The 26,393-nt window shown below is 27.2% G+C and overlaps 6 protein-coding genes across 8 annotated transcripts; 3 read left to right on the top strand and 3 right to left on the bottom strand.

Annotated features, from left to right (window-relative positions):
• Positions 1–3,613: 3,613 nt before the first annotated feature.
• On the bottom strand, positions 3,614–6,258 carry LOC113373053 (zinc finger protein 431-like). Its single transcript, XM_026613388.1, has 4 exons — positions 6,127–6,258; positions 5,932–6,063; positions 5,464–5,601; positions 3,614–4,543 (listed from the first exon to the last, which is right to left on the bottom strand). Exons 1-4 carry the CDS (start codon positions 6,127–6,129, stop codon positions 3,698–3,700), a joined length of 1,119 nt encoding a protein of 372 aa, XP_026469173.1. The 5' UTR covers positions 6,130–6,258; the 3' UTR covers positions 3,614–3,697.
• A 249-nt stretch (positions 6,259–6,507) lies between these two features.
• On the bottom strand, positions 6,508–7,863 carry LOC113373698 (evolutionarily conserved signaling intermediate in Toll pathway, mitochondrial). The gene is made up of 2 exons (XM_026613978.1): positions 7,792–7,863; positions 6,508–7,472 (listed from the first exon to the last, which is right to left on the bottom strand). Exons 1-2 carry the CDS (start codon positions 7,799–7,801, stop codon positions 6,508–6,510), a joined length of 975 nt encoding a protein of 324 aa, XP_026469763.1. The 5' UTR covers positions 7,802–7,863.
• An 83-nt stretch (positions 7,864–7,946) lies between these two features.
• Positions 7,947–15,156, top strand: LOC113372761 (sarcolemmal membrane-associated protein). 3 transcript variants are annotated; one of them, XM_026613105.1, is made up of 14 exons: positions 7,947–8,130; positions 8,828–9,021; positions 9,250–9,399; positions 9,757–9,891; positions 10,365–10,520; positions 10,727–10,901; positions 10,998–11,206; positions 11,341–11,532; positions 11,650–11,709; positions 11,828–11,963; positions 12,419–12,747; positions 13,150–13,476; positions 13,852–14,103; positions 14,514–15,156. In XM_026613105.1, the coding sequence occupies exons 2-14, from the start codon at positions 8,932–8,934 to the stop codon at positions 14,883–14,885; spliced, it is 2,583 nt and encodes an 860-aa protein (XP_026468890.1). In that variant the 5' UTR covers positions 7,947–8,130; positions 8,828–8,931; the 3' UTR covers positions 14,886–15,156. The 3 variants fall into 3 exon arrangements, with proteins under 3 accessions (XP_026468890.1, XP_026468888.1, XP_026468889.1); XM_026613103.1 differs by having other exon boundaries at positions 12,410–12,747; XM_026613104.1 differs by lacking the exon at positions 7,947–8,130 and adding an exon at positions 8,225–8,361 and having other exon boundaries at positions 12,410–12,747.
• A 1,527-nt stretch (positions 15,157–16,683) lies between these two features.
• LOC113373697 (eukaryotic translation initiation factor 2-alpha kinase 1-like) lies at positions 16,684–19,080 on the bottom strand (the record flags this gene model as incomplete). The annotated part of the gene is made up of 4 exons (XM_026613977.1): positions 18,961–19,080; positions 18,467–18,545; positions 17,093–18,327; positions 16,684–17,010 (listed from the first exon to the last, which is right to left on the bottom strand). Coding segments are annotated over exons 1-4 (1,671 nt in total), but the record flags the coding sequence as incomplete, so codon positions are not given.
• Positions 19,081–19,764: 684 nt separating this feature from the next.
• Positions 19,765–22,367, top strand: LOC113373696. Its single transcript, XM_026613976.1, has 4 exons — positions 19,765–20,296; positions 20,367–20,513; positions 20,582–20,899; positions 22,351–22,367. Exons 1-4 carry the CDS (start codon positions 19,825–19,827, stop codon positions 22,365–22,367), a joined length of 954 nt encoding a protein of 317 aa, XP_026469761.1. The 5' UTR covers positions 19,765–19,824.
• LOC113372535 (nuclear receptor-binding factor 2-like) lies at positions 22,234–26,333 on the top strand. Its single transcript, XM_026612877.1, has 5 exons — positions 22,234–22,426; positions 22,529–23,000; positions 23,227–23,430; positions 23,724–23,969; positions 25,963–26,333. The coding sequence occupies exons 1-5, from the start codon at positions 22,403–22,405 to the stop codon at positions 25,983–25,985; spliced, it is 969 nt and encodes a 322-aa protein (XP_026468662.1). The 5' UTR covers positions 22,234–22,402; the 3' UTR covers positions 25,986–26,333.
• The last annotated feature ends 60 nt before the right edge of the window (positions 26,334–26,393 follow it).

Here is a 26,393-nt window from a genome sequence, read left to right as displayed (position 1 = left end):
CAAAACTTGCATAGAATGCACATTTCTAATAATATTGCAATGGGTAAATAATCTAAAAATATAAAAATAATATACAAAACTACGGTATTTCATGAATCGCACATTCATAATAATATTTCATTTTTCCTATAGTGCCAGACTTAATTATAAAAATTACAAATAGACCCAGTAAAGCGTAGGCCTGTCTTTGGCTTTGGCGCAGGGGAACAAAACCATTTTTTCTTGGATTACGGTGCTGATTGCTTATTTAACGATTCTTGAAATGCGCTTTACTGGATATATTATCAAAGTATTTTTTTAATATTTATTATTCAATTATAAAATCAGTAAATAATTTTATTCCTTACCTTGCGTATATTTTGCGAAGTTTGGATAATATTACTGATTGATTGTAACCTAATCTGCTAACATCTTTAAGACAATTATTGATCTGCAAAAATCTTTGTTCCGCTAAGAATATTAGATTGTAAAACTGTGTCATCACTAACCACATCATTAAATCATGAAAATCGTAGGAAAATATTTTTAGAAATATATTATAGCTGTCATAATCGTTGAATACCCTGAATAAAAAAAACAATTAGGCTGAAGTAAATATTGGATATTAATTTAAGAATAACACTGAGTCCTGCAAAAATGTATGATTGTCTATTTTTGTAATTAATGTTTAATTAATAATTCGATGATTCAACATAATACATTATTTAAACATTTGAACCGTTTCAATCTATTTACAGAATATTTGGTTGAATACTTGAAAATTATTATTATTGTTAAAATTTTAGCTTTTATAAATAGTTTTGAGCAAAATTTTTTCTAAAAAATATTCAAGTTATGGATAAAACATAAAATATGGTTGAATTTTTTTACCGAAATGCAAGTTTAGCCAGAGTTATGAGCCCAAGACATATAATTTCTCTCTTGGAAAATAATTCTGTTTGCGTGTAGTTGACCTTCAAACAAAACTCTCCAAAGACTATATCGATATTTTCAAAATCTTTAAGAACTCCACATACTAGTTGCTTAAAAATAAATAGTTTATGTGTGAGAATTTTTTTAGAATATAATTTTATGGAAGTGCACTTTAAAAAATTCCTTAACAAAATGCATGTGCCTTAATCTAGACAGCATAACTTCAAGCAAAATTATGCTATGAAAATAATTTAAAACTCATATGAAAATAGTTCAGAAATCTAAAAGATGCACAAAATATTTGTTAAAATAAAAATAATAATAATCATAAACAAATATGTATTATAAATAAACTGATAATGAAATTACTACAAAGGAAGCTTTAGTCTCAAGAACATTTCAAATATATAAATTAACAAAAAACTTAATTATTTTGTAGCATGTTAAAGCAGAATTATTTCAGAGCATGTAATTCCCTGACGTTACCTGAGATCTCAAATTATTCCAATAACTGAATACTATAATTACTGGCAAAAATAGAACTTCTACTGTATAGTTAAGACGTTTTGTCAGATCTTCTTCAAATGTGGTCCAGAAGATCGTTTGTGAATCAAAAGGTAAAGGAGCCATACTAATAAGTAAAAGCATTAAAAATCGCAGAAATGATTTTAGTTTGAATCCTCTAGTCGTAAATATAAGCCCGGTGTTGCTCTTGATTTGCATTGTGGTTATTGGAGATATTTCAAAAAATCTAAATCAATCGGCGCAGATAAAAAAATGATTTGCAGTTTATTAATTTCACTATAACTAATATCCAAATCACCTGTAAATTTTAATTATCGGCCTACACGCTTCCGCCAAAGTGAGTTCTTTTATTTCTATTTTACGACTTGGAAGTACACTTATTTTTTGGTGAGGCATTATAAGTGAAATGTTACTTCAAATTCACACTTTTCTATCAAGAAACAGAATGACACATTTTCCACTTATGCAAAGGTGATTTTTCTGTTTTTTTTTTTAAATGTGACAAGAAAGAATAACTTACATTGTAAAATTTTCTGACATGACGGTGATGAAAATTATATAGTCACCGCAAACTGATGCACATTTGCGATAAACCATACAAATATATCACAATCATCATCAGGTACAGACATTAAATTATTATTAATAAATATTAAAGTTTAATGCAAATGAAAATATATTAAAGAGATTGTTTTATACTATTTAAAGTACTGTGCTTCATAAAAAAAATCGACATATTAATAATAATCAAGCAATTTTAAATGTTGGCTTAACGTTATCTCCAAAATTGAAGAATTTTCCTAGTTGATGAAAAATTAATTATTTTTATAGCCCGTATAATTTTTTAGTTTTTTCAATCTAGAAAAAATATAATCACGTTTGAAATTCGAAAAATAACTTAAGTTATTATAATAATAATAAATTATAATTTAATAAACAGAAAATGCTAAATATATAACCCGAATAAAACAAAAATTTAATTATTTTAGACTTTTATTTACCTACTTATTACGTACTTACTTATTGTTTCATTTAATTTAACAATAATTTGAAATGACAAAACCGACAAATAAAAAAAATTGTTTAAACGCAAATAATAAAATATGACTTTAAATTCAAATATATACTCACACACACACACACACACACACACACACATATATATATATATATATATATATATATATATTTATTATAATAATTTTATAACAAAAGTTCATTTTCCATCAATATTCATACTATGTTGTTAATTCTAGCATCAGTCTGAGATATCATAATTAGAATATTTAAATCTATAAATAAATATTTTATATATAATAACATAATTTTATTTTATAAATAATTTAATGCTAATTATCTTTCAGATCATATTTAAGATATAACTCTAGTCGATAATAATAAAGTACTATATCGATCATCATACAGTACTATTGAAACTATAAACCAATTTGTTGAGATATGATACCTTCCTACATAACATTTTGATTTTTTTTTTTAATTTCCACATTACCTTAAATTTATAACTTATATAAATAGTATTGTAAACAGTTTTATAAAGTTAGAACGAACTCAAATTAAAAATATAGCAAAATTATTTAAAATAGATCTTAGCAGTTACGATACCGAACAGTAATATACCGTTAGAATATACGTAAAATTTACCTAGTACACTTATCAGGTAAACATTTGAACGAATTATGCTCAACTTATCATAAATTCTAAGTTGACATCTAAGTGGAAGAAAAAAATTGGTGTTGTTTTCATAAAAAAAATGCAAACTTATATAATTGGAAGGCAAACGCCACATAAATACGATACTGAATATATGTAACTTATGGCATTTATTAATTAATAATAATTATAAATGAAAAATTATAATAATTTTGAATACAAATTCCAACTATTTCCTGATTATAACAAAAACATAATTTACCAGCCGATATAAGTAAACGCAACATTTGGAAACGTTCTATTTAAATTCCTAAATTACTGTCGAAGTTGTTATTTAAAACCAAAAAGGCACGGATTTCTAGTATCATTTGCAAATCTCAATTATTCGATTTATATCATTTAACTATAAAAAATTGAATTTTAATCATAAAATAAAACTAATTAACTAAAAATAAAACACATGAAAAAAAGTGTGATTTCTATGATTCATATACACATTTCTGTCATTCATAACAAACTGTTGTTTATCTAGTCATTAAAATATTATTTAACTTATTAATAAAATTAAGTAGAACAATGTTCAAATTTGCTACGTTTTATCGGCAAATTGGTAACCAGGAAGTGTTACCACATGATTTAATTTATGGCTTTCTAAACTCGGTGTAGATCTAAAGATCAACCCACAGACGTCACATTTGTAAGATTTTTCGCCTGAATGTAATTGAAAATGTATTTTCAAATGAGATTCTAATGCGAAAGATTTTTCGCACATTGTACACTGGAATTCCAATTGGACTTTATGGCTTACTAACACGTGGTCCTTCAAATGTTCAACGCATTCAAATATTTCACCGCACTCTAGACATTTGTACTCCTTATCTTTTGGTTTATTTTTAGATAACTGAGTTTTCTTTTTCTGTTGCGAAACTTTGTTTTCATGTGATTTTCGATGTCGTTTTAGATGATCTAATGTGGCGTATGATTTATCACAATCCGGACATGAAAATTTTTTAATTCCGGTATGTAAAGGCATGTGCGCCTTAAGATTTGAGGCGCGGACAAAATTTTTACCGCACACTGAGCATTCATAAATTCCTTTGTAACGCTTACCAGGTGGTCTCAAGCTCTTATGTTTTTTAACATTACAAATATCTGGAGTTACAATTATTTCTTCATTGCGTTTTTCTGACGTTTCATTGAGAATATTTTCATGCTTATACAATTCTGTAGTTATAAGATCTGGGGAGAGAGGCTGTTCTTGAACAATAATTTGTGGTTCTAATAATGAACTTAAATCATTTTCATCATCAGATGGATAACTGCCATAATCATCATCACTTTTAATGTGGGGAGATGGGGGTGTTTTTAAAACTTCATGTTTTGGAATTTCTAATTCTGGATCAACTTTTATATTATCTATAATTGAATCATCACTCTGAAAATAAAGTAATGTAATAGCCATTACCAAATATTCAGAATAATTTTTATTAAAATTTGTAATAATTAATTCCTTATTATCAACAAATACAATAATTTTGTGCATGAGTTCCAATATAAATAATCATTATAACTTGATCATTTGCAAGATTACATAATATTGTTTTAAAAATTTTGAAATGCATTTTGGAATTGCTACGAATAGCTTTCTTATAACAAATATATATATATGTATATATATATATATATATATTTCATGATTTGATTTATAAGTTCAATGCTTATTTGACTTTGAAATAATGGATTATGGTCATAAATTGTCTTCAGCGAATATAGATCATTAATAAATTACTCACAAAATACTTTTTTTAAAACAAATTTATGGATACTTTTTATATATATATATATATTAAATGTTAAATATGAACAATATTCATTCCACTCATATAACAAAATTCTATAACATATATACTTATATATATATATATATATATATATATATATATATGTTGTCGAGAGGCATCCGAATAATCAAAAATCCGGATAATCCAATGTATGAAGAATAATGATGTGTATTTATCAAAAATAACAAATACATACATAGATATCAATGAAAATCAATGTTTAATAAGAAATTAACATTTCCTTATGTATGAACATATATATTTTCTTAGATTATATTATATGCATATAAACTGCAGCATAAATCGTGCAAAAATTCGAATTGTAGGTATGTGCATACATATAACTCTGTCACGGTTGGTAGTCCGGATAATCGCAAATCCGTATAACTGAGGTCAGGATAATCGAGGTTCTACTATATATATATATATATATATATATATATATATATATATATATATATATATATATTTAAATCTAAATTCTTAATTATATAAATTTTGACTAATCACTTACCTTAAAATTATAACTTTCATATTCTTCTATCAAAGTAAAATAAGATTCTTGGCATTTCTTTTTAAAGGCGCATGCATTTTTCAAATCATTTAAACAATGATCACAAATGCTAACTGGAAGTTTGTCATATTTTTGAATCTGAAAAATAAATAAAAATAATCAATAGATATTTACAATAATCAATAGATTATTGATACAATAATTATGATAAATAAACTGCATTAAAAACTTACAACTTCTAAGTGGACTAACGTATTAAATATTTTAGCTAGATATTGATTGATTTATAAGTTCAATGCTTATTTGACTTTGAAATAATGGATTATGGTCATAAATTGTCTTCAGCGAATATAGATCATTAATAAATTACTCACAAAATACTTTTTTTAAAACAAATTTATGGATACTTTTGTATTTGCATATGATGTTTAATATTTTAGCAAAACAAACATTAAAAGGTAGTTTTACCTCTAGGTTTGTCAAATAAAGTAATTCAATTCTTATACAGTTTGATGATTCAAATATATTATGTTGACCTTGTTGCAACAAACATGTTCGGCACCTCTGCTCAAATAATATTTTTTCTTCAGCTGTCATTCCCTGTAATAATAAATAGTTATTTATAATTCTGTATATAAGCTACACATCATATATTTTAAATACCATTATGAAATGACTATTGTTCAAATTTCTTGATTTGGATTAAATTCACTGTCAACCATTCATTCAATTTATGAAATATTTAACCATATCTAATTATTCATTTTTCTAATTATTCAATTCAGTACCATATCTAATTATTATATTGTCTAGGATATCTTATTTCTCTCTTGCAAATGTCAAATTTTGACAGCTCTGCACAAACATTGACAAATGATATCTTCGTTCATAGATGACACTACAGTCTACATTTTTAAATTGATAAATAATAATGATAATAATATACATAAAAGTTATTCAAATTATTATAAATAATCAAAATAATTGTGTACTGTACAATTTGTTATTTATTTTATATTCTGTATTGATACATGTTTTATTCCACTATGGAGACTTTTCAGATTTATTGTCACTCATATCAGACGCTGGAATTTCTCCAGATTCTATCTGTGGTACCTCTTCTACTGTTGGAGACTTCAAAGTAAATACTATAGGAACATTTGCTAATTTTGGATTACCATTTTTTTCTAGCAACCGAATCCATGAAAGTAATGAATCTCTACTTGAATTACCAGTTGCACAAACTGCCAAAATCGTACCTTCATCTTGTTCATGTACAGATCTTACTTTTGTTGATAATTGCCCCTTAGATGAAGGTGAAAATAATGGAATTTCCAAATTGCTTACGTCATCCTCATCCACTGGTTTGACATCAACTTTAGGTTTTGGTTCTGCTCTTAATATAAAGTAATTCACACGGATTCCTCGCAACCATATTGTAAAAGCACCTTCAATGTACACTGGCTGGCTAACATCATGTTCTTCTAATAGAGTCTTTTGAACAGGACTTTGCCCAGTAACTATCCAAGTTTTATCCAATGAATCTTCAACATCAGATGTATGTAACACAGATATTTCTGTTTTTAAATCAACAGACATAATGCGTCTAATGGCAATTTTAGCTAATTCCAAACTGTCATCTGGTAAAGGATTTGGTAAAGGCCATGGTGACAAATTTTTGAATTTGGGCATCCAGTACATCATTCGCCAAAACTTTCGTAAAGGATAACCTCTTTTGCCAAAAGTGTTTAGTAATGTTTGTTCCATTTCAAAATCGGGAACAACACCATTATTTTCCATTTGCTCCAATAGATCTATTATGCATTGCTGTTGTTTTGGATAATGCATAAACTCCGCTTGAATAATATTTTTTGCTACAAATTTGCCTTTAGGCAGTATATCTATTAATTTCTTATATGTGTCCAAGTCTTTGTGCACTCCGAAATCTTTCATGTTTTTAAGAGCTGCATATATGAATTCAACGTGCCCTCTTCTATGTATATCACGACCTTCAAAAATAGTTAGCATGTCTTGAAAAGATTGTTTATTTTTGACATCGATATTATCAAATATCGATTTAGGAATTAATGATTTTGGACTATTTTCATCTTTCTTTTTTAATTTAACTGTATTATAAATAAACCTTCTACTAATATTGGGTGAAATATAATGAACTACATTTTTATTGACATAATTTAAACTATTACTTCTGATTAACTTAACTAGAACCATAGTTTTATACATTTTAAAGTAATATTTAGTACTCCAAACTTAGTAATAAAATGATATATATCTAAATAGAACATATGTAATTTTATGCATTATTACGTTCTTTCATTATGAATTGGAATCTTCTCTAAGCATAATGAAAAGTATTTGAAAACTATATTTGAAATAGTAACATAACCTAAAAAGGAGATTATGTTGGTGACATAAGTCCTGTTCTGTTTGACGTATTTCTAACCAAGCTGCCAACACTATCAACCAACTAAGTCAATTTCGTCCCGCTGACATTTTTAGCAAAACCAACGTAAATAAAAGCATATATGATTTTTAAAATGTTTTAGTGATAATTAATTAAATGAAATACATAAATAATTATTTCCAAACTGTCAAGTTTTATTATTTCATGTTCCGATTTTCATAGTGATAAGCTGGATGGCGTTGGTAAGTGTCATTCTGACTTCATTTCAAAACATTATGTATCAATATATTTTTCAAATAAAAAAATTAAAAAATTGAATTTGATTAAGTATTCAAAATTATTGTTTACACTCTTTTATTTTTCGAAATTAATGTGATACAGTGATAGTTTTTGTACGTTAAAATTTGTTGTGTAGTAATTTGCTTGTACCCAGATCTATGTTATGGATCAAATGTCATGATGGAAATTTCAAGGTGTGCCTATTTTATTAAATGTTAATAAGCGAATTTAAATTGGTTTAAGTATGCGTTCTAAATTATACTTTGTCATATACAACGAAACATAGTCATATATGACAAACGTTTTAAACTATGAAAATATCTGTTCATAATAAAACTTCCATTTCCAAATGTGTAGCTGTAAGTTCAATCTAGTTATCACACCAATAAATCATAATTGGAAAATTTTCATTATGTAGAAGTCAAATCATTTTTTTTTTACTTCATCATTTTTAAATAAAGTCTGTAGATAAATCTTTTGTTTGTTGTGTTTCTTATTGTTTGTTTATTCTAAATAATAACAGTGAAAAAGAACTGTTAGAGATAAATTTTTGTTTTATAACTCTTATATTTCTCATACCTTGCAATTAGTGTATTTCTGTCTACTATTAAAAGCAACTATTCGAAACACTTGCCCTAAATTATATTATCTTATTATTAGGTAGTAGAGTATGCCAGTGATAGATGTTCACTATAAAATCAACAGTTGGATCACATGTTGAATAAACAGGAATTTAAAATTTTTCTAATAACCAGATCAGCACAATGTCAAGCCCTCCTATAAGTGGCGATCAAAATAAATTTGATTATCCAAAAGCTACTCTATTATGCCGTCCAAATTCACATCTATTTCAGGTAAAAACAAAAGAACATTTAACATTTATAGGAATCGTTTGTAATCATTTAATCTTATTTGCATTTGTCTCTTGTATTGATATATATATATAATTAATTTGATGGCATTATGAAATTTCATTCATAAATATCAGATTTTCATTAAAATAAGTCTTAGGCAAAAATGAGCAATATATTGTACAAATATTATGTTTTTAATTAATGTTTTATATACCATCATGCATTTAGGAACGAACATTAAACTTATCACAGCCAGTAAAAATAGGTCGATCTGTAGCACGAGATAGAGTTATGCCCACAAATGCAATTTTTGAATGTAAAGTACTCTCAAGAAATCATGCTTTGCTTTGGTATGAAAATGGAAAGTTTTTTTTACAAGTAAGTATAATGTTAAAATAAATTAGTTTCAGAGTTTTATAATTATTTTACTATATCTGTATATTATCAAGACAAACAGATCAACTTTTTATACATTCTTTTTGAATATATCTTTTGTATAATTTGAGTTGCAAGATATGCAAGACTCTTAAAATTCTACTTAAAAAATAGAATAATAATAAATCAGGATTGTTTCACTGTGAGAGCATTTAATAATGATTTCAGTTAACAAAGCAGACCACATTTTGAAAAGTTATATTGATCAATATTTCAATAAAAATTGCTCAAGGAGAAGCAAATGCAATGTTAATTTCTGTTTAATTTTATTTTATTCAAATTTTGTTGCATTTCTTTTAGGACACAAAAAGTAGTAATGGAACATTTGTAAATAATCAGAGACTTAGTTTAGGAGGAGATGAATCTCAACCTCATGAAGTTTGCTCTGGGGATATTGTGCAGTTTGGAGTTGATGTGATTGAAAATACAAAAAAAGTGAGTAAAACTAAAATATTTTTTGATGATATCTCTAATAAAATTATTTAAAATTTGTTAATTAGAATATTAATGTCATCTATAAAAGAATTGTGCACTAGTACACTTTAATAAATAGACTACAGATAGAGGATTAAAATAACTTATCATACATAAACATGTGCAAATTGTTCTATTTAGTGTAAATTAATAATGTATTACAAATTGTATCATTTATTATTTTACTCACTTCCATATTTGCTTATTTTAGATAATCTATTATATGCCAGACTTACTTCAGATCATTTAGATATAATAGCTATTATTGTGGATGTGCTGATATGTTTTTGTTTTAAATATGTTTTATCTATTTTCTTCCTCTTGTCTTGTATATCATCTTTTATATTTATTTTATTACCTTCTTTATAATTATTATGTCCTAAACTTAATTAATTAATCTAATAATTAGGAATTCAATATTTTATCTCTACTAGGTAACTCATGGGTGTATTATAGCAACCCTGAAGTTATATTTACCAGATGGAACAGAAGCTAAATGCAGCCAAATCGCTGCTATTACTCAGCCTGGTGTTGGCAATGTGGGCTCTGTTAGCGCAGTGGAATTATATCAGCTCAATCAGTACATACAAGTAAGGTTTTCTTAAACTATAATGAAATAACCTTAATGTGCATTAAGAGTTTTTAATTTTTAATAATTTTTTTATTTGCGCATAATAAATTATTTTTACAATATATTGAAGCATATTAAACAAATTCAAGATTTGCTGATACTTCAAAATAACACAATTAATTACATTTTATAGATCTTACTAATGGTTTCTTTTCTAAATATTAGGAAGCTACAAGACGAGAACAACAATTGGAAGGTAAATTAGGCCACTTGCAAAAAATAGTTGAATCAACAAAACATTTGGCCCAACAAGCATGGCATTGCCTCCTTCAAGAAGATTTATTATTAACGAGAATAGATACCTTAGAAAGTCAACTAAAAGTTTACATGAAAAATGCAGGTAAATTTGTTCATTTGTAGGGTTTGCATTGCACTAAAATAAAGTTTATATGCAAGGAATTAAATTGTATGTAATGATATTTTTGCTTATTACTAGATGAAGACAAAATTCGTCTAGAAATGGTTCAATTACTTGATGACAAATTAAAATACCAGCAAGCTGCTAAAGAATCATTGCGGAGAGCTGTCGAAGAGAAATTAGCTGCAGCACAAAGATGCTCTACTCTGGAAATTGCTTTATGTTCAGCTGAAGAAGAGAAAGATAATACACAAAGAGCACTCGATAGAGCTAATGATGAGTTACAGGTATTTACCAAATTACTTTTGTATAATTATTACAAAATTGAACACTTCAATTAATTCTTACTGAACATATTACTATAGTAATAAAATTATAAATTACCATTGAATATTGCATTTATCCTAATTTTATTTTGCAGGAATTAGCTGCTCAAGTAATTGCATCTCAGGGTCGAATAAAAGATTTGCAATCTCAATGTGAAAAACTTGAACAATTAAGAACACAATATTCTGTTTTAAAAATTCAATTGCATCAATGGAGGCATAAGGAAACCATATGCCAAACTAAGTTATTGTGCTCTCAAGCTAAACTTTCCATTTATGAAGACGAGGTAAATTCAATTAATTTAAGCAGTTACCATAAATTTATGGAATAAAAAATAAATCTTGTAGAAAATGTAATATGATTAAGATGTATATAATTTTGTAACTTACATTTATATTTTTAGTCGAATATGCGCAATAATCTCATAAATGAAGCCAAAAGCGAAGGAGATGTTTTAGATAATGTAAGTATTTATTTTTATCATAATGATTATTATTTTATAATAAAATCCTGAAAATTAAAGTTTAAAAACTACATATTTATTTATTTGCAAATCAATTTCAATATAATATTTCTTCTAGGAGTTCTATCAGAATAATCATGATAGTTTGATATCGAAAATGGATGCTCAAATAGATCACTTACAAAGAAGACTAATAGAGCTTACTACTGTGAAAAATGGAACAATATCTGGTGATTCGAAGAAAAGTTCATCAGGTAATTCTTACTCAAATAGAATAGTCATTGAACAGCCTCAACTGCTAAATATTTCAATATTTACATATTCAAAGTTAATCTTCAAATGCCAGTAAATTATTTTAATTTAAATATTAAATATAATTATAGTAGGTAATTTTACTGAGTTCTGAAACACATTGATTGCATATTACTATGCTATGGAATATATATGCACACTACTTTTTTGTAGAAATCCAATTTGATTTGAATATTTTATCATCTATACATAGGAATCATGATTTAATTTCTTATTTTCTATAGATATTACAAGAAATTTATTTATTATTAACTTTATTTCTATGGTGTTGTTGTTTCTTTACATAATAAATGAATTTGTTTTTCATATTTTATAAGTGAATAATATTTTTAAGAACTATGTTCACAGTTTTGGTTTACATAATGTGCATTGTTTTATTATACTTTAGATGTTTCAGAATTGTCTGATGATGGCAATATGACAATTATTGATAACATTGAAGATGAGAGCACAATTCGACTGAGCAATCACAGCAGTGATGAAATGAACAAACGCAATAATAGTAGACATTCAGACATACCACCATCCCTAGATATATTCCGAAATACAATATCAACCAATAGTGATATTGGTGGCAATCCATTTATTGACCAGACAAGTACAAATCCAGATCTGGATAACAATAGAGATATGGAAGAAGGTTTAGATAATACACAATGGATGGACACAGTAGAGCAAATATCTAATGCTTTGTTGGAATTAAGAGCTCAGAGGGAAATTCTTGTGGTATGTTAATTTAGCCTTTTCAAGTTGTTATTATAAAATTTATATTGTTACTGTACTGGGAAATTTTGAGTACTTATTAATCATGAAAGTTTTAAGATTCATAGATTTACAACAAACATTTCACAACAATTCAAAGGTTTGTAAATTTAAAAAAAATAGTTATTTCAAATATTTTTCAACAATTCAATAAGTTTTAACTATTTTCTATATAAAATTTAAGATAGTTTGTGTATATGTAATAATTACTTAAAAATTTGCCAATTTTTTTTTTTAATATAAATTTGGCGTATTTATCATCTGATCTTGCACCAAATATTACTTTTTTTTTCAATGACAATTATGGCTATAGCATGAATTTATAGAAATGTAATTACAACTTTAATATAGTAATTATCTCTGCAGACTCATCAACAACGAAGAAAAGAAAAATTGAAAGAGTATAGCGAGATAAACACTGATATTAATAATAGTGTAATAAACGATAATGATCTGAAACCGAAACACATTTCTGTTAAATTTGAATCGCCGATTAGCGACGGTCCGGAAGACTCGCTGTCACCAATTAAGAGTCCTGTAGAATGGTTGACCGAAAACGAAAAACTACGAGATGAACTAGAATGTTGCAGAAGTCAGCTTCATGTTTATGAAACTGAAATTGTAGATCTGAATCACAAGCTAGAAACTCTGGGAATAGAACTTGAGACCAGGCCTAGCCACAATTCACTACAGGTGAGTTTTTATAAAAATAAATATTATTTATATGAATTTTGAAATATTTATGTAAAACATATTAACATCACACTCCAAAATATTTTTGTGAAAATTAAATTAAAATTTTGTAGAAGAGACGTAGCTAAATAAATATTATTTATATGGATTTTGAAATATTTATGGAAAAAATATATTTGTAAAACATATTAACATCATACTCCAAAATATTTTTGTGTAAACTAAATTAAAATTTTGTAGTAGAGACATGCAAGAGAGTTCTGCAAGTGCATACTATTTTCATACTGTTTTTATCTTGTCTTGCTTTATTCGAGGTTGAAGTACAAAGTAAATAAGTCTGATATTAATCTGACTATTTTTGTTTCTATTTTCAAGGAAAAGGAAACGCTGTGCTTCACTCAACGTGCAGAACTAGATAAGATAACTGTTGAACGCGACGCACTCCTCACCCGCCTGGATGAAAGAGCCCAACGTGAGCGTGAATTACAAGAAAAGTTGCAGGCTGCTGGAGACAAAAGTCATTCGTTGGAAAAACTTGTGGCAGATTTGGGACGTCGCATTGAAGAGAAAGATGAAAGTCTAGAACGGCTCAAAGATGAAATGATGACAAATACCGTTATTGAAAAGGTGAGTATAATATGTACTGCTGTAATCTATATTTCTAGATTTACATAATGATTAAACTATTATTTTAATCATTATCACAAATGGTGATCAATTTGTTTCTGTTAATTCATTTTTTCATACTTTCTGTGTCTGATATTTTCTATATATGGATGTTTGTGTATTCACAATATATTATTTGTTTTCACAACCATGGACCAAAGAAAAGAGTCTCTTGAATTAAAGCATCAAATTATTGAAATATATGAAGATGTACGAGTATAACTGATATAAGATGATTGAAATGCATTTTTATTATCACATTCTTACAAATTTGTGTTTCGTTCAAATCATTTAGGAAGAGATTGATTAAAATACTCTATTTTTAGTTTATTATGTATACAAACTATATTTGGTTCATTACATCTTTACAGGTAATGTCCAATGTAAATATATCATCCCAAACTGAATCTGTGATTTCTGAAGTCACAGCCATCACTGGTAATGAGGAAACACAGACACCATCTAAAGAATACAAGGATTTCGAAAATTCTGTTCAAAAAGATTTTGAGTTTCTTTCTGATCCTGTTGTAGAATTACAAGAAGAACTAATGTCAATTAAAGAAAGCTTTGCTAACACATCAGCTAAAAATAAATCACTTACAGATCAGATAGAAAAATTACAAATGGATTATGATAGTGCTATGAGACAATCCCGAACAATGATCTATGTTTACATAGCGCCCCTATTGGCACTTGTTTTTTATATGTTGTTGTCACCTTACATGTCCCAAGAAACACATTGATAGTGGCTCGTAAGTTTGTATTTATTGTTTTTCTGTTGTTTTTTAAAAAGAAATATTGAATCAAAAAATGTTACTGGTGATACTGACGAATATAAGTTTTTTTTTTTTATTATATTTGATTTTGTGAACACTGATTGTAACTGGAGCTTGTTTTAATAATTAATAATTAATATAATCTGATGGATTCACTTTTAATATAGATTTATTGTGTACATAGTTTCAAATATGTAAAAACAGTGAAATGATTGATCTTTGAGTCCAAGATATTCACCGAAACATAATCTATCAATAAGTTATTTTTTGCTTAAATATTTATGCTAGAAGTTATAAGTTTAATATGTTTATATACAACAATCATATTTATTTACTAAGTAATATTTTTTATTAAAAAGATTTTTTTTATAGTATTTTCTAATCATAAATGGTTAGAATATATCCCTGCCCAGTGATAATATTTTTCTTGTCTTCTATAAGTTTGAGTTGTATTCTTGGAAGAAATAATAAATTTATTTGCAATATTTAAATTTACTGTTAATGAAATTAATAATGACGTAGTTTATAATTCACAAAGAAGTGAATTTAAAAGATTTATGTTAAAAACACACCAGATTTGAAAGTATATATGCATAAAATGGAGATCCCTTTTTGTACATTTAAGAGTCAATGTGTGTGCCTGGTGCTTGTATGTGCATACATTAAAAATAAATAAATATTGTACATATCTTTCTCAACATTTTCAATAAGCAATATCAAATTGTTTTAAGTGATACAATAAGTCAATCTTGAAATATAATTTTTCCAGTAGTCGAGTGAATGCAATTGGGGTAATGACATTTATTGTCAGTCATAATAGGTATGTTAGTTTCTGTATATTCAAAATATTCCTAGAAAAATTGTAAATTGACTTTGACTCATTATACACATGCTTTTAAATCTGTGCTAGTACAAATTTATAAATTATAAAAATATTTATTTCGTTATATTTAAAAATATGTACAAAATAAATTGTTTATATACAACTAGGACAATTAAATATATTTTTTTCTTATGGTTTGAGCATTTGTATATTTTTTTTATTAATTTGCCTAACAATTAGTAGTTTAAATTTTTTTGTGCCATGCGTATTAGATGACATATCACAATACGTTAATTTAAATTTTGAATTTAATGTGATTGTCCAGTTGTTTTCTTCTTTTGTTATGATGGCATATATACATGTAATATCTATAAACTGTAAATATTTACATATCTGTTAAATATATAAACATACTGGAAAAAAGGTTTTACTGTAAATTAAAAAAAGTGCTTTCAGCATGATTGTTAAACTAGCTGTAAGTGGCAATTTACCTTAAGGTAAGCACATACTTTACCAATTTTAATTTCAAAGCATTCACAATGAGATAAACATAAACCTGTCCTCAATACCTTAAAACTCTTTATATCGATTTAGGATATTTAGCCACCAACATGTAAGTTCTATATAAATAATTATGGTTATTGATTGATTGACCTGATATTGATTAATTATAATAGATTTTATGAGAAAGCAAAACTAACTGCCCTTATATCAATTTAATGAAATTAATAGTTCTAATAGCACAAAATATTTAATATTAATGTTTATGAAGACCAAGAACTCTTTTTCAAGAAATACAAAATTTATGCAGTTATATAATTTATTACCAAATTTATTAAATATTAATACAAAGTAATAATAATCAAAACCACATTTTTTAAGTAATTCAATAAACAATCTTCATTTATTCTTTTTAAGATCATTTATGATAATTTTAAGTGTTTCTATTTCATTATCTTTGACCTTAAGCTTCTCACCTAGCTCTGCTACTTCTTTTTTTAATATTTTGATGGTTTTATCTTTTTCAAAATTCTCATTGCAGGTATAAATGTTTTCTAAATGCAGTAAAAGTTCTTCAGTAGTACAGCGTTGGACGGGACTTTTTCTAGTTAAATTTAACAAGAGATTTGTAAGTTCTGGGTAAGATTTTTTTATATCTTCATCAATTATTCCATTACTTAACGCTTTAAGATTTTCTATTCGCTCCATTTCAGTATTGAAAGGTTGCAATAATTCAAGCATAACTATTCCCAAGCTATATACATCACTCTGAAACACATGTTATATATTAATAATATCCATATATTTTCTATCTATATATATTTATAGAAAAATTTTTAATTCACATTACCTTTATATCACATTCTCCACGCAGTTGTTCAGGTGCTGCATAAAGAGGTGTCCCAAGTCCATTATCCGTGTGTACTTTTTTCAATGGGCACGCTAACCCAAAATCACCTAATTGAATGTTAATACTACCATCACTGTAACCAATAAATATGTTACTGGGTTTTATATCATGATGAACAATACCCTTGGAATGTATATAACTCAAACCTTTGGATAATTGTTTCAAAATATCTATTACTATTTTTATATGCAGCAAATTCGAGTCGTTTGAATCAGGATGAGGTAGGCTTATATATTGAATGCATTCGTTTACACTATTATAATGCATGTAAAACTTATCAATATCACTTTTGTTTCTCTGATCCAACCATTGTCGTAAGGTCATTTGGCAAAGAGACATTTGAATATACAATGTAGCCCATTTTAAATCAACAAATTTATTAGTTTTTAGATCAAACTGTGAGTTGTACATACAGACTTGTTTACATGATTTTTCAGTGAGGTTTTGATGATTATTCTCACTTTCTTCTAAAGATTCTGGATCTTCAAAATATATGGAAGATGAACTATTCTCGGTTAAATTTGTGTGCAATTGACTAGGTATAGTGGAATCACTTTCAGAATTTGTTTCATCTTTTAAGGTTAATTTACAGTCCTTATTGCCTAAAAATGGTTCTAGCCATGCAGCTTTGTAAGAAACTATATTCGTATGGTTCAAACTAGCCAATGTTTTAACTTCTGATAAATGTGCCATGACATTACCTACTATTGAAGATTTAATACATACTTTTTTTATTGCATAATCTAAACCATCTAATTTATGGCGCGCTTTGTACACTTTTCCAAAACCACCTCCAGCAATAAAATTGATTTCATCAAATTCCCTATAATATCTTGACCATTCAAGTGCAGCGCTTTGTGATAAAGGCCAAATTGATGACTTTATGGGTAAATCAGAACCTCTGGCAACTGTAACCAGTTGATATAAAGCATTTTGATATTGGCTCCGCATCACTTCAAACTCTCCCATGGAATAAGTTTCATCTATCAAGTTCATTTGATGCAATTTTCTACATATTGTGTGGTATAAATCAGTAGCTCGAGAATCATCTTGCTCTAAAAGTTTGCAAAGTTGCTGGACTAACGATTCCACTAGAAGGCTTATAGGTGTGGAAATTTTACTTTGAAAACTGATAATTTCGGACTTTACTGCAGGGTGTACATTACCACTTGATTCTAAAAATGATAATATGTTTATTAACATTACTACTTAGATTTTTTATATCACATCGACAAAAAAATAATAATAAATAAAACATGCAGATTATTTGTTGAGAAATATAAAAGTTTCCTTATTCTGAACATGCATATATACCGTCGTCGAACGTTTTTATTGTTTGCAACTGATCCCAAGTTGAAAATTTATTATTTGTAGGCTGCATCTTGAAGGTAACCTAAAAATTTTCAATGTAAGCTAGATGAAATAAATGCATCGAATATACTTTGGGCACGTCGTTAAACATTTGTAAAGATAAATCAAGACTTGTTCTTGTCAAAAGTAGCACGTATTTGATATATAAAGTAAGCTATTTCTTTCTGACAACTTGAATGTGTTCTGACAGCTTTAATATTATGAAATAGTAGCGCCATGTGGAAGTTTGTGTAGATTCTAAAAACTAAAACTTGTATATCCCTAGATAAAATAGCATAGTGTATATCTGTGCTAAAACTGTTGGTTTGCGGCATAGATAAATAAACATTTGCGGCGCATTAACATTGTGTAAATCAGTAAATGTAGTTCACTATTATTTAATTAATCATTAGATCATTTTCAATTCTTTTTCTGTTTAATTTCCTTTGCTTTTTTACTTCATTAACTGGTTGCTTTTTATTCATCATTTTGCGGTTGGCTCACTGTACTCTATATCTCGATCCATGTGTATCCATGACATGTTCTTAATTCTCGAAGAGGTTAAGTTGAAAGGAGCCACTAAATTCTGATACGTGACAGATGGGTTTTGACGTTTAAAAAGCACCTACGCTCTGAAGTTGGCTCCGGGATAGAGCATAACTCTTCTTTTATGTATGGCATAACCTGTCATTTCGTGGAATATTTAGTCCCGCGTTCTTTTCTCATTTTTGTGATGGTATAGCGTCGCGTCGGTTTCGTTTCAAGTAAGCGTTTTATTATATTTTCTGCTTTTTCTTTTCGTGTAATTAGAATTCTTTCGTTCTGTTGCTATTTCTAATTCTGTTTATAACAGTTTTTTTCACATATTTCGGTTCGGTTTTTCGTTTTTTTGCTCTGGATCGCTTTCCTTGCGTTGCTTTTTTTGCTCTATTAGTAAGCTTCTTATTATAATTCATGCTTATTTTTCATATTTCATAGTTACAATAAGTGTTTTTTAGGATTTTTTACTTAGATTGCGTAAGTTTCTCTTTAGTTTAGTTACGTGTTTTTTTAGATTTTTACTTAGCTTGCGTAAGTTTATTTTTCGTTTCATATTTTTACTATTTAGATACTTACTTTTATTTCACTTTAGGTCACATTCTATTTTATAAGCTTATTTTTAGATTTTGCTCATTTACATTAGGTTACATTCTATTTTATAAGCTTATTTTTAGATTTTACTCATTATACATTTACTTTTTAGCTTCTAATTTTCTTTACGTTTTATTACCTTCATTACTTTTATTTTATATTTCACTTTATTACTTTACTTATGTAGCAACATGGACAGCGACTTTTTCTGTACCGAGTGTCAGATTCCATTCACAGCTCGTAGCTCCTTGTATCGCCACATAAGACAAAAACATGACAAAGAGCCAAGAGCTGTTTATCCCAATGCGTGTGCTTTCTGCCTTAAAACTTTTAAATTTAAATATTTATTAACTCGTCATGTGAGCCAAGTTCATAATAATATCCCTAACCCTTCACCTGCCCAATCTTCTTCGGTATCTTTTGAAGACATTACACACCTTTCCTCCTCCACTAAAACAAATATAAAGCATCCTTCTTTACCCACCTCATATACTACTACATGCTTGACATCACCTTACAATTTACTATCACCCACATCAGATCCTCTTCACAAACATCCCCACGTAAGTTTATTGCCGCATCCTTGCACTTCCTCTATTAAAGTTCAAATTCACACGCCTCCCATTCCCTGTTCCCCAATCAGTACTAAGGAAAATTTTACAGGTATGTAGTGCTTTTATATATGTACATTCATTTTATTTATTATTGTGTTACATATAAATCATTTTTGTAGGTACACCATCAAGGAAATCCAGAATAAGATGTCCACTCCCTCCCTGCTCCTCTGTTTTTTCTAGGTACACAGGTTTATACGATCATATTGAGTTTTATCACAAAACTACAATTGATTATGAACAGTTTGTGTTTCAAAACATTAAAGGTTTGAAGTCTTCTCTCTCATAATTTATAACCCCAATTACACAATTACCTACATTTTTGACTTTGTAGATTTTGAATTGTGGAAAACGGACATAGAGCGGAAAGAGTTTTCGCATTATGTAAAATGCAATTCAGGATATAAATCAAAAACTGATGACAAGACAATTTATTTCGATTGCCACAGGTCATATACAAATGACCAAAAACCCACTGTACGCTTGTTTACTAAAACGAGCAACAAAACCGGATATGCTTGCCCATCAAGGATTGGTTGTACTATTAATCACAATGGAACAGTTCATGTTGAATTTTGGAAGACACATGTGGGACACAGTCAAGATATAAAATTTATTTCGTTAGATAAGAACCTGAAAGAACATATCAAGGGTAAATTTTTAATTGACTTGTATGATTATAAAACTAAATACATTTTTGTTTTATTAATAACTTCTACAAAAAATACGGTTTTTCGGTTGGTGGAAGTTATATAACAAGGTTTCTGTCCATACTTCCATTTAAATTTTAAAATTCAGTTTTCATTTATTGTTCGGTTTAACTTTGGTTTGGCTAATCATTTCTTCAAAATGCAATTTTTTTCTCTTTTTTATGTTTAATTTCAATGTTTATATTTTATTCTATATTATTTATATTTATTCTATATTATTTATTACATGTTTCCTGTGACATGCTTTATATTGTAAATAGTATGTGTATATATTTTGAATAAAAATATTTGATGAAATAAATAGATGGTTTTAATTGTGTTCCTTATTACCTATGTTAATCATTGTTAGAAAAAGTAATCAGATCACTTAAAGATAAAAATAGGCAAAAATATCGGACTGAACTTAAGTTTATTACATTACTATACATATGCTAGCATTTAATATATATATATATATATATATATATATATATATATATATACATGCATACATATGAGTTAAGTTCTAATAATCAGATGTTACATGCTACAAGACTCTTGTAGCTATTTTGATGTTCAGGCTGAAGTCCTAATCTTAATTCAGTGAACCCTACAATAGAATTAAAACACACTAAGCAAACAAAAACAACCTGAATAACATTTACCTGGGTAAATAAAATAACTACACTAAAACACTCTGCGAAGCCCTAATTAAAAATTTCCTAATAATTTCTAACAAAACTGTACTAGGTTTTGAATAACTATATGTTTGGTTCCCTGAAATAATATTGGTTGTGAAGAGACAATGTATGACCATGTAAATGTAAAAGAACCGCTTTCGTAAATAATTATATACTTACATTTGGGATTTCTATTTAACTGTCTAAAAGGTGTCTAAATGTGAGAGGTGAGAGACAATATAACAATGGGTGTACTATTTTGACGTTTGACAGTTTTGTTTTTTTGTTTGACAGTTTTGTTTGACGCACATAGGTTTTTTGTCTTTCAATGTTGTTACACTTTTTTTATTCTCGGTTGAGCGTCGTATGTTGGTATGACAAAGAAATGTGATATTATCATAAATTAGCTTCGTGTTAAGTTGAATGCGTATGTGTCAAAAATTCCGAAAAATATTAAATAAAACTGTTTTTGTTACTGATACCATGAAATAATTGTAATTAATGAATGAAAATGTAATTTGATTCCGTAAAAAGTAATACCAATCAATGTGTGCTATTTATATAAAATTAAATCTGTATACATATGTTTTTGGCAATATAAATATGTTGCACAATATTTGTCAAACGTTAAACAAGAATAAATTACAATACTAACACTTAACGTGTTAAGTGTTAGCTGTTTTTGAAATATAAAAAGTTTACGATTATTTATATGTTATCTGTGAATATTTTAGAATTTATTAAACGTTGAAATAATGCATCGTGTTACTATATTGTAGTAAAAACATGGAAGATTCTCCCTTAAATTTGGTATGTTTATCTTCACAACTTTAGTTTCTCTTATGTATATTTAAGCATTAATAAAAATGATTAAACAAAAATAAAGATTGAAAATGTATCATATTTTGTCAGGCACATAAACAACATCGTAAAGCAGAAAATCATATTCACTACAAAAGATTTGACGAAGCAATTGAATGTCACAAGAAAGCAGCTAAATATCTAGATCAAGCGTTACAATTAACAACAGTTGAACGAGCTGTAGAATCTATGTCATTGCAAAAAGCCTTTCATGTCAAAGAACAAGCTGTAATTTTACAGAAAAAACAACAGTACGAAAATTTTAAAGCAACTCTAGAAATGCAGCAGAAAAAATTAGCTAAAGCAAAATTGGCCTCCAATTATTTATCTGGGAAAGAAGATAAAAATGGCTTAGAAGTAGAGATTTTAAAAAATATTACTGATGCTGATAGTTTATTAGATTTATTGTTGGTAAGAAGACATGGTCAAAGTGACTCAGATAGCACTCAAAGTGTTGAAGTTTGCGATTGGGATGAAAAATCTGTCGATGAAACTGATTGTGGAACTGCTTCTAATATTGTTGGCAAGTATTACTAATTTTTATTATAAATGAACATTGACAATGTATTTGACTTTCATATATAAGTAATTTTTGTACAAGAATTTTTGAATAAATAATATGTTTTTTATTGCTTTATACTGATGCTATAACATATAGTTTTTAAAAAAATAATATAGTGTATTACCAATACTTATGTGTACCAATATGTGGCTATAATACAGAATTAACCCTTATAATTTTTTTCAAGGCACTAAAAAGCCCAAAGATGATAAAACAGTGATAGAAGAACTGCGCACATTAAATAAGCAACTCCATGACTTAATTGATAAATTATTACATGAATTACATGCCAGATCTAATGAAACAGATTTGTTAAAAGAACGAATTCGAATTCTTGAGCAAAAAGAACAACACAATTTAGAGCATATTAAACAGACTGACAATAATCAAGGTAAGATCTCAATTTATATACTAATCTCAATTTGATTATTAATGTTTTCTAAGTAATATTGTAATATAGTTTACTGTATCTTAATTGAAATGAAATACTGATATAGTTCCAAAAATTGTTGTGAGACTTTTATTTTTTTTTAAATAATGAGTGTTTATTATTGTTTCAATTCAAATTACAATTTTTCACGACTAGAATAATAAGACACATGAACTGTGCTAATTTTTGTCACGAAACTATTTCACTTACAGATTGATGCTTTTCCTAATTTTTATTTATATTTTTTATTGTAGTTGATAATAGTGTGACTGATAAGGACAACGTACCAAATGCTGTTATTGAATCACAAACCGATAATTTAAAATTAATGTCTGACTCTTCAATTGGTGATGTAATGTCTCCATATGTGATCAGCCCTTGCTCAGAATTAAGTCCAGAATTAGGAAAAATGAGACAGTTGCCAACATTAGCCCCATTGGAATTGCCAGATTTTGACTTCAACAGTCTGAGGAGTGCCCCAAAAGATGATTGCAACAACGGTAAATGATATAGGTCTAATAAAAGGTGGGGGTTTAACAATTTAAGTTATGAGTGAATTATTTATGTTTTAAATATATTTTGTGTAATATTTTTATGCCACAATACTTAACTGTGTGAGGAATGTCTGTCTGTGTGTTTGTATGCATGCATATGTAAATATATATTTTTATAATGTATGTTCAATTAAGTCTGATATGCCTTTCTACATTTTAAGTATGTAATATATAATTAAGATAGGCTCGCAAATTTAAATTAAGCTTCTTTTGAAATTATATGATGATTATAGAAATTTTTCTAAAATATAATATGACACTATAAATGTACTCAGTTTTGCACATTAAGCAAAAGAAAGTCCGGAATCTTTTATATTTATATAATTATGAAATACAAATTATTGTCTAGAGCCATTGCGGATTCATGTATCCTAAAACTATCTTCAATATCTTACCAAATTTATAATGTAGTAATTTTTTTTGCTTCTTTGTTTTATTTTTCATAGCGATGTATACAAAATATATTTTTAGCTAAAATTGTAGGCATTCTGAAAAGCAAAAGTTCGGTAGTAAGTTACTTGCAGAATAAAATAGTTCAACTAAAAAATAAACTAGTTAATATTGTTTTATTTACATTTTTCATTTACATGATCATATTTTTTCCAAAATAAACTCTTACACATATTTTTAGATATACAGACAATATATTTATATCTTATTACGTATACAATATGTGTATCTATATTATAAATACATATATTGCATCATAAATAATTTGGTGTATTCTACATTTGTCAATGGTCCTAAAATTACAATCGATCAAAATTAACACTTCAAACCTCATTCATTCTTGAAAATGTAACACAATATTAGAAAATTAAACTAAAAAAGCATATTTTCACAAGCTATTAAATTTACACAAATAACATCAAGCAATTAAGCACTTACTTTACCACATCTAATGCATATAATAAAAAAAAAATCTAAGCTAAGGTTTGTATTATTAATGTAATTATTTGGTTTCTATTGCGCAATTCATATTTCCAAGGTGTCAATTAACAAGTGATCTTTAAATTAAATATAAACTGTTACTTTATATTGTTTTTAAACTATCACCAAATTTTATGTGATGAAGTCTATAATTTTGGTGATTGGCAAAAATTTCCAGATGCTTGAAATTAATATATGTATTTCCAACATAAGATGATTTTTATAGGAATTCATTACTTCATCTTGTTAGAATATGATTATTATAACATGAAAACATGTTATTGATGATGTCATTCAGAAAATATGACCTCTTTCCTTAATACTTTGAATTTGCTGCTGTATTTTTTGTAATACCACAATATGATTCACTAATTTTAATCAACTGCTAATTTTGAAATACGAATTATAACAATTGATGATCAACACAAATATTAAAATATTTTAACATAATTGTAAAGATTAATTATACATTTGTTTCATATACATTCACACAGGCACATTTCATGAACAATAACAGGATATGGTTTCTCAACTGGTTTTGTAGCCAGAACATACAATTAGAACTCTAAAACGTTTAATGAAAGTATTTCTTTTCAACAACTTCTATCACAGTAAAAATAGGTAGTTATTTCTTTATACATTATACATTATCTACATAGAAGAGCACACGTGAGCAACCCTATTTATTTATTATACACCGGGAATATAAAATAAAAATATTATTTTGATATTTTTCAAGATTGTCAATAAAAACAAATATTTTACGTAAAGCATGCATTGATGGTAAGTCATTATAAATCAATCACTAATAATGATACATTATATTATCGTTTCTAAGTTGATAAAATTTGTGATAAAATTTTTTTGTTATAAGGAAAAAAGTATAGTATTATTCCAGACAAATTTTACCATTCAACAGTATTATGCAAATATTGTTCATTGAGATCTGTTTGATTTATAAACAATATAAGTAAACAATTTGTAATGTATATTGATTGACATTTTACAGGCTACCAATTACTCCCAAAATGAAACAAAACAATTAAGTGTTAAATGGCGCATAGCAAATACCTATTACTAACCAGGTAATTACAAGTATTTTAGAGGGTTAGTTAAAGGTACAAAGATGGTCTCTTAGATTTGGGAATAGCGATGCTAAAATATATTTTATTGCAGTTATTGTCCCCAACAGAGAGTCACTTAACCCTTTTTCATCACAATATGGTTTTTATATTTTTGTTGTATATTGCTATTTATATGAAGCTATTTTTGATAATCTGATATTTTATCATTCCAATGTTATGCAAAATCTCCAGAATTCCACTACCAGAATTTTTTGTTTTATAATGATCAAATAATAAATATATTTTTATTTCAATAAAAGGTGATTTAGCCATCAATTTACTAAAAAAATTGTAATTTAAAATTAATGCTCTCCTC

Source organism: Ctenocephalides felis, unplaced genomic scaffold (assembly GCF_003426905.1).
Source record: "Ctenocephalides felis isolate EL2017-DRISC unplaced genomic scaffold, ASM342690v1 CF-g0.4_SCAFFOLD_01604, whole genome shotgun sequence".
In the NCBI taxonomy this organism is placed as follows: Eukaryota; Metazoa; Arthropoda; class Insecta; order Siphonaptera; family Pulicidae; genus Ctenocephalides; species Ctenocephalides felis.
The sequence above is the reverse complement of the archived record's forward strand: the minus strand, read 5'-3'. Positions and strand labels throughout refer to the sequence as shown.